This window comes from Gavialis gangeticus, unplaced genomic scaffold (genome assembly GCF_001723915.1).
Source record: "Gavialis gangeticus isolate Ggan-Ray unplaced genomic scaffold, GavGan_comp1, whole genome shotgun sequence".
Classification (NCBI taxonomy): Eukaryota; Metazoa; Chordata; order Crocodylia; family Gavialidae; genus Gavialis; species Gavialis gangeticus.
Window position 1 is genome coordinate 6,405,094 of NW_017729023.1, and position 8,263 is coordinate 6,413,356.

General features: G+C 39.4%; 1 protein-coding gene across 3 annotated transcripts in view; it reads right to left on the minus strand.

The window, feature by feature from the left end:
- Positions 1 to 8,263, minus strand: part of SLC4A4 (solute carrier family 4 member 4) — a 363,621-nt gene that overhangs the window by 208,228 nt on the left and 147,130 nt on the right. For all 3 annotated transcript variants that reach the window (XM_019516767.1, XM_019516766.1, XM_019516765.1), the window contains exon 3: positions 2,702 to 2,837. In XM_019516767.1, coding sequence (XP_019372312.1) covers positions 2,702 to 2,837 — 136 coding nt within the window. The remainder of the gene's footprint in view (positions 1 to 2,701; positions 2,838 to 8,263) is intronic.

Sequence of the window (8,263 nt, forward strand, 5' to 3'; positions counted from 1 at the left end):
TTTTTTTTTTTTTTTTTTTTTTTTTTTTTTTTTTAAGACTGGTACCAATTTTTTTCTTATGGACCAAGACTTCAGGAGAGGAGGGCATAACCTGCTACAACTTTTGGATGAAAATGCTGTTAATTCCTTCTGGGGAGAACATTTTGATTCCATAAAACCTCTTGTTAATATTAACAGTGCACAGGAAGCTCTGGTAAAGTGTGGATTTGACAGCTCCCCTACCTGCGGAAGCAAAGGCCTAGCTGGACCTATCCAGTATATCTTGCAGAAGCAGCTACTCTGCAGCTTAGAGTAGATTCTGCTTTGTAAAACCAAGTCACATCAGGCAAACATTTAAGACTATGAACTTCACTTTCTACAGAGGTCAGCAGGAGCAAAAGAAAAACAAAATGGGACCAAACAGACATATTTTGCAAAGGTTTAAGGGTTTCATCATTTGACCCCTGTAAGCTATAATAATGTCACCATTAAATAGCAGTGTTCACATACACAGTCTACAGCACCGTAATCAGGGGTGGGTGAGTAGTGAGCAGGACACAAGTCCGACGCATCAACTTAAGCAGGCAGTGGAATGGTAGCTGCCCAAGGAGTCTTGCCCATGGCCCTGCGCCAAAACAATAGCAGACAGGTGGGTGGACACCTTGCTGCGGTAGTAGCAACAGCAGTCACAAGGGGGGGGCAGACTGAGAAGCCCCCTCTTTCCCACCCCCACTCACCCACCTGCAAACACATTGCATCTTCTCCAGCATGCTTTTGTCCAGGATTCAAAGCTGTATTACTTAAGCTTCTTCAGTCCTATCTAGCAGGTCCAGCACCAAATAAAAATAAATATTTCTGAAAATTATCTTAGGGATATTTAAAACATAATGGGCACTGGCAGATGTGAAAAAAACAGCACTTTACTGGAAGTGGAAGTGCCACCATCTGTATAGATCAGGCACTTCAGCAGGGCTTTTTGGCACTTTTATCTAAAGCTAATTCAATCAACTATAAGCACCAAAAAGCCCTGCTGAAGCAAGCAACCCATAAAGATGCTGGGCAAGCTGGGTCAAACTAACACAAGACCTCTTCTGGGTATACGTGCTCAGTGCAGGGTCGCGCTGAGATGAAAGTAAAGCGCTGTTGGGGGGGGGTTCCATGTCTACGCACAGACAGTATTCATTTTTCCATACACTAAACTGATTGAACTTGTATAAAAAAATCTCAGAATTGGGCTTACCTTGCTCAACTCTTTGTAATAACAATTAAAATAAAAACAATCAAGGTGTGTCATATTTAAAGAATTAAGAAAACATTCTCTCTCCTATTTTCACATTTGAAAGGGGAGGGGGCACACTGTCTTGCAGGAAGCTGAAAGTTTAGACGCAAGATTTAAAAAAATGGAGAAATTGTTAACAATTTTTGCAATCAGGACTTCCAAAAGGAAAAAGCAGCACAGTCAGTGGAAAGAGCAATCCACTAGAAAGCTGAGATGAATAATGCATTTGGCAAAATGCATATACTGAACTGATGATAAGAAAGAACTAATAAAGGGGGACAAGAAAGGCCAATAAGCAAGAAGTTAAAGAGTAAAAGGTGAAGAGTCTTTAAACAGGCCCTACAAGGAACTGAAAAGGAAAAAAGAAAGGAGATAAGAATGCAAATTGATTGGTTCCTTAAATCACAGGTAAAGGAAGATTAAGGTAACCAAAATGCAAACTAACCATGAACTGAGTAGGACACATTCAAGACTGGAAAGTGGAGAGAAAGCTTAGCGGAACTACAGTAAAGGAAAATGAAAAGCTAATAGTTAAAAGAAGGGGATTGGAGAAGAGAATGGAAAGCCCCACAAAACCTTTATCATGAACACCTCTCTTTAGTGAAATATCCAAATCTAGTTCCTTGTACAGCTTCTCATGCAGAAAAATATGTGTAGAGGGGTTGGGAGTGGAACTGCAGGACAGAACAAAAGTCACTGTACAGTAAGATTTCAAGCTAGCAAGCCTAATGTGCTACACAGAAACCATTAGAAGCATGTAGTATTTCTAGCTAAATTAGTTGCAGATATCATGAACTGCAATTGTCTTGTGTTATTCTACCCTTTTAATTTGTCTGTATATACTGATAACAAATCAATTAAATATCAATATCAATAAAAAACAAGACAAATCATACAGATATTAAAGTAGCACCAAGAAAACAAAAAAAAGGAAATAAAACCAGCCACCACCTCTTGCATTTACTACCCAGGGCAAACAATGCCGTGTTTTTTACCCATTTAAAATTAAGTTCATCATCATATTCAAGACAAGGATTATGACAAAACAGTCTAAAGAAGCACATGCACACATGCATGTTTGAATTTGGACTCTAAGTCCCAAAGGCAGCTTTCATTTGGTCTCAGAAGCTTAACTTCAGGCATCCTGTTTTCACAATTCCTACCAACATTTTAGATGTCTGCCCAACACCATGAACATATTTGGCCCTGTAAAGATAAACAAATATACACCACAGATCTATTTTAGAGAGGTATTTAGGTAAATCTAGGGTAGAAAAAATCCTTCATAGAAAAGGCCTAGTAAATTTTAGAGGAGGACAATGTCCCTTTCAAGTCTCTGGGCCATTCTGTAGCAGGGATAATACCCTCTACTTGTGTCGCTATGATTTTCCCCTAAAAGTTAGTGAATAGGTGGGCGTCCCTCTCAGAGCAAAAGGAACTCACCTTGCAGTCTCCTTCCATTCCATCTCTTGTCCATCAACAGCCAAAAGCTCATCCAGTTCAGTGAAGAGCTGAGGGGGTGCAGGGCTGTCATCTTCCTCACCCAAGATGAAACGGATGCGCTCAGCGGCAGGGGAAACTGCAGAGGTGAAAATACTGCGATTAACAGCCTGAAGGATGATCAGGGATGTGCGGCGCCACTCTTTTCCCTTCTCCCCATAGCCATTGAGCTGTTTCTCAGGGTTGCCTCTCTCCTTTGACATGGTAAATTCTCCGCGTGTGTCTGTATCTTCCTGTCTTCCCTTGCTGCCTACTTATTTCTTAAAAACTTCAAGCTGGGAGTAAAGTTCAGGAAGACTTGTCTCTTCTTCCAGCCCTTAACTGTGTTACAACAATCCACAGCCCCTTGTAAAAAGAGCTATCAAACTCAGAACCAATATGCTCTATGGTGCATGCCCAAGGACCTTTAGTACTCTGACCAACTGAGGTCCTCAAACCGGCTTTTTTAAATATATATGGTGTAAAACTGGTTTAAGCCAAACTATTTCGGGGACACATAGTGGAGGAAAAGCAACAACCTCCTACTGCTGGCTTTCCCCTCCCTTTGGATGAAGCTGACTTTTTCATTGGCTTGCAAACCAATCTGCAACCCTCCTTGAGTTATTACCAGGAGAAGGAATATTTAACAAAAAGGTTTGCATCATCTTTACATGAATACGGTGCCCAAATGCATTTAGTCAGGCATCACTGCACTGAAAAAAAACAATCTTAGGTAAAACATTGTCTATTTAAGTGGAAGAAACCTCATTTCACTACTTGGTCTTGTGCCGATGCAGATAACTGAAAATTCTGTGGGGCTCCTTTGGACCTGTAAACTCAGGAGAAACTAAATGAAATGTTTACCCATGTAAGGGACAAATCCTCATAACTGTACCTAAAACTTCATTTTAGGGATATTAAAGGTCTAACTATGTCATTTAAAGAAAAATAAGGAACTTACTCTGCAAGTACCTTCATGGGAACCAGAAAAAATTGTTAAAAGCAATGTTATTATTTGCTGCTTCACCTTGTATAAAGAAGACCTAAAGGGTGGTTGCTGAGGTTATTTTTGTTTCTTAAAGAGTTTTCCCTCATATTTATCAATTCTGATTCTTCTTCCTAAGGATCTTTTAGGGTTTTTTTTTTTTTTTTTTTTTTAAATTCCCACAACTTCAAATGAAGTTCTGAGCATGCTGACACTTAAAAAAATATCCTTTCAACCAAGGTTTCTTAGGCATTAGAGTTAGACAGAAGTAAAAAGTAGTCAGAACAGCGCAACTAAAACTTTCTCCCTCTCAATAACTAAGCATTCCTTCTCCTGCAAAACAATTATTTTACCAGTCCTCCACACAACATAGGCACACCCAAAGATCTGAATTTCTAGCACTGAAAAAAGAAACGCATCTCCCAGGCTTTTTTCTTTATAAATTAAGAAGTGGGCAAAAAATCATTTTTTCTTTTTGTAGTTTTAACACCTTTAAACTCAGGTGACCCTCTTTCCTGAATTAAAAACCAGGACATGTTTCTAGTGGCATTATTAATGATTGTGAAATACTAATAGACAAGACAAACATATTCTCCCTCTCCCTCATTTACTGGTAGTGCCGCTGACAACTCCTAGCTCAAAAAAAATCATGGACGCCTTTCTTGGAATTAAACATATTTCTCTCTCGAGATCTTATGACTAGTCACTTCTTTACCCCAGACCTCCTTACAGTCTTTTGCCCTTGTAAAAGTTCTTTGTGCCCATGAGAAAACAGGCCACTAGTCTCCTAATGTGTTTTCTTCATGAAATGTGGATCAAGCCTGTTGCCAACACTTATAATGAACACAATTTTCACAAGGGCTTAAATGATTTAAAAACTGAGCTACCATTTTCAAAGTTGACTTGGGGACCTGACACTCCCCAGTTACTCTTGAAACTGAAATTTGAAAAAGTTACACTTTGAGCAAAGAACACAGACAGGAATTATATTCATTGACTTCTCTTCACTCCAGAGACTGATTGTCACAATGAACGCTTGTTCTATGCTATTTGTTCATGACAAACATGGTGCTAATTCTATTTATTATAGCAACATATCTTGAACAAACTTTTTTTATTCATTGTTTTAATGTTTTGAATGATTAAATGAAAAGTCCAAGCATAGCACTTTTAATTTTAAAAAATACAGGGGGTAGGAAGGAGAGGAATAGGACTGTCCTAATTAAACTAGGATATACTGCCATATTTACTAATACTTAATCCCTTCCATATTACCCAGGGCTCTGCAGACCAATCCCAATAACCTTGTTCACAATTATATGTACTCATAAGTGTACTCAGACAACAAGCTATGCAGTCCTTCACTGTGATGGCACTGCAAGTCTAAGAGCTATGAGAAATGGAAGCAGTTAACTGCTGAAACAATACCAGGAGCCAGACTGCAGTTGTTCTAAAAGGAAGGGAAGGAAATTGGTTTTATAGCACTTATATTTCACCTATTTGAAAATCCCTCTAACATGCAGTGAGGCAAGAACAGTGTTTTCAACTTTCGCTCTGAAATGACTTTATACTTACTAGAACTTTGATATTACTTATTTACAAATAACAGGATTTAAGTTTTCTCTTTCTAGGGGTGGAATATGGACTGAACATTTTAAGGCAATAATTTCAAAGGCACCAACAAGAGTCCAATGACTTCATGCTTTGAATACTTTTTCCTCTAAAAAATGCAATAAAACCAAGTCTGAGATGATTATTTAAGAAAACTATTCAAAGGAGGAATCCACATATCTACTATTAGCTACAAAGGCATTCAGGATCCTATATTAAGCCAGTGGGCTTTGTACTCCCTTGAAATTTGTGCACTCTCTTCATATCCTCTCACTTCATATAACACAACAGCTCTAGGAAGTTCTCTGAATAGGTGCTGGCAAAACTACATGCACTAGCATGTGGTCTGTAGAGTTGTTTATTTGTTTTAATAATGCCCTATTTTCCCTATTTTCTGCCTCACCAGCTTGGCCTATGCTTCTAGTCAAGGGCTGGAGGCAGCATACTCAAGAGTAGGGGTGTTCACTCAACCCCCAGCCCACCAGCCAGATCCAGACCCCAGCACCAGGTAACCTGGCCTGCAGGACTCCCCCAAGAGTACAAAACTGTGGCTGCAGGAAAGCAGTAGCATTGGTCCTCCTCTGCCAAATTTCCAGACCAATGGGGAACTCCATGGGCCAAATATCATGGCCCTGCATAGTGGATCAGGTGCACAGGGTAGCATGAGGTCTGATCCTGGTATGCAAGGCCAGGCAGGGACAGCCCAGGGCCCAAGGGCCTGGGATGGTCCTTCCCCAGCACAGAAGAGGCAGTGTGGGGCCCAATCTGGCCCACAGACCAGCCTCATGCCATTCATTTGACCAGCAGGGACAGAAAATTGAACAACTCTGCTCTGAAGCAAACCTGTAACTGTCCTGGATATTATTAGAGAACAACACAAAGCAAGGTCTGATCCCCACACTGAGTACAAATTCTTGCTGGCAATAACATTAATGCATTTGTACACTGTAGGCCAAGTTCTGAAACAAAGAAAATTGATGCAGGTCCAGTCTTGGCCCTGTGAATATACCATTGATTTTTCCCCTGCATTAAGCTCTTCCTATATCATATATTTCTTATTTTTGTTGCTTTCTTCAAGAATGTGAAGTATAATTTCTGCCATTCCTGAACATCAGCATTTTAGTATATACCTGATGGATAAAAGCCCAACTCTGCAGTCTCCTCACCACCTTCAAACCCTTACCTGCTTCTCAGCACCTGTTATCCATTCTCCAAGGTAAATCAGACACCAACTATAACTGTGAATATAATTTATAGGATATCAATGCATTTACACCATCTTCCATCAAACCGGGTACTCACTAAATCAGCTTATTCATCATGAGTATGAACACAAGTAACATAATATGCTCTGACTACCTGTTATACATGATACAGTGACCTCGCAAACTGGCTACATAAAAACTTAGTTTTTATACAAATCATTCTTGATAAAACCCACTGTTTATTTCCGGGGAAGTCAAGAACTATTTCTTATTATACTCTCAGGCAAAATTAAGGAAAGCAGTTAGTACTAACTCAGTTTATGGAATGCTTTCTATTTGACTTTTCATTATAAATGTTTTATCAATTGAAAGATTATAGTTTAAACTCTTTTTGTAACAAGAAGGTTTACTTAAATATCTAGTTCTTATCCAAGATTTCTATTACTTACACAGTGAAACTAATCACTTATATACATTCACCCCTTTTTCTCTAGAAGTTTATTCTCATCTCAGTACGTGGATGAGGTATTTATTTGACCAGATGACAATTTTATGCACCTAGAAATAGATTCTCTGGTGATACAATTTCTCATAGTTTCACTGAAGTCAACAGATGTGCCAAATTTTCAAAGTTTTAAATTTTCACTTAATGAGGAAAGTGCAAAAAGGAGTACTTAAATTCTATGACAAGTGCCTAAATGCCGTTTGCTCACTAATTCTGAGATGTTTTGGAAACGCATAATTTTAAACATGAAAACGATACTGCAATTATAAAGGCCTCCATGAAAAATGTACATTGATATATCTTTAAAACCACACTTACGAAAAATAATTAAAACAGCTTTAGCTCCCTAAGCCAGCACTACACTTAGGGCGACCACCTTTTCAAAAAGGGAAGGCAGGACACAATGCTGCCAGCCTGTAAGGAGAAACCTGCCATTTCCCAATCTCTGCAGACACTGCGAATCTGGAACAAATGCTGTCCCGGAGTCATGCAGCCTGGGATTGGAACTTCAGGTTCCCAATGCGGGACTGTCCCACCCAATTAAGGATGGGTGATCACCCTAACTGCACTTGACTCTATGCTTATAATCAAGCATTTTGACTCCCAGGTGGTTTTGTAATTAATGGGATGCAAGTGTGCACTGAAGTGTTGTCCTGAACTGGGACTTGGCAGAGAAGGGAAAAAGGCTGAACTAGGGAAAAATACAGTCATAGCTTCCCTCCTCAACTAACAACTCTATTACACTGATTCTCACCTAGGGTGCCTCAACACGTATAAATGCACATATACTGGTACCATCACTACTTTTCAGTGCTAGAGCAGAACCCTTTTAAAAAAAACATTCAGCTTTCCATGGAGTCCATGACCTTGTAGCCAAAGCATCACTGGCAGCAAAATGGAAGTACCAATATACATTTTTATATATGTACAGAGGTAGAGAGAGTGAGATGGTCCTGAAAAGAAAGATCATTGTGTGGTTAAGGCACTAGGACTGGGCAACTGGAGTTGTGTGCCCAGTTTCTGGTTCTGTTGTGTGCTTCAGTTTTGCTGTGTGACCTGAGACAAATTATTTAATTTTTTCTTTACCTTAGTTCTGTATCTGTACAATGGAGATAAAAACAGTTTCTACATTAGCCGTGGTTATTTAGATTGCAAACTCTTTGGAGCAGGGACTCTCATGCGTTACGTGTGTAGTGTGTTAACATAATGAAGCCTTAATC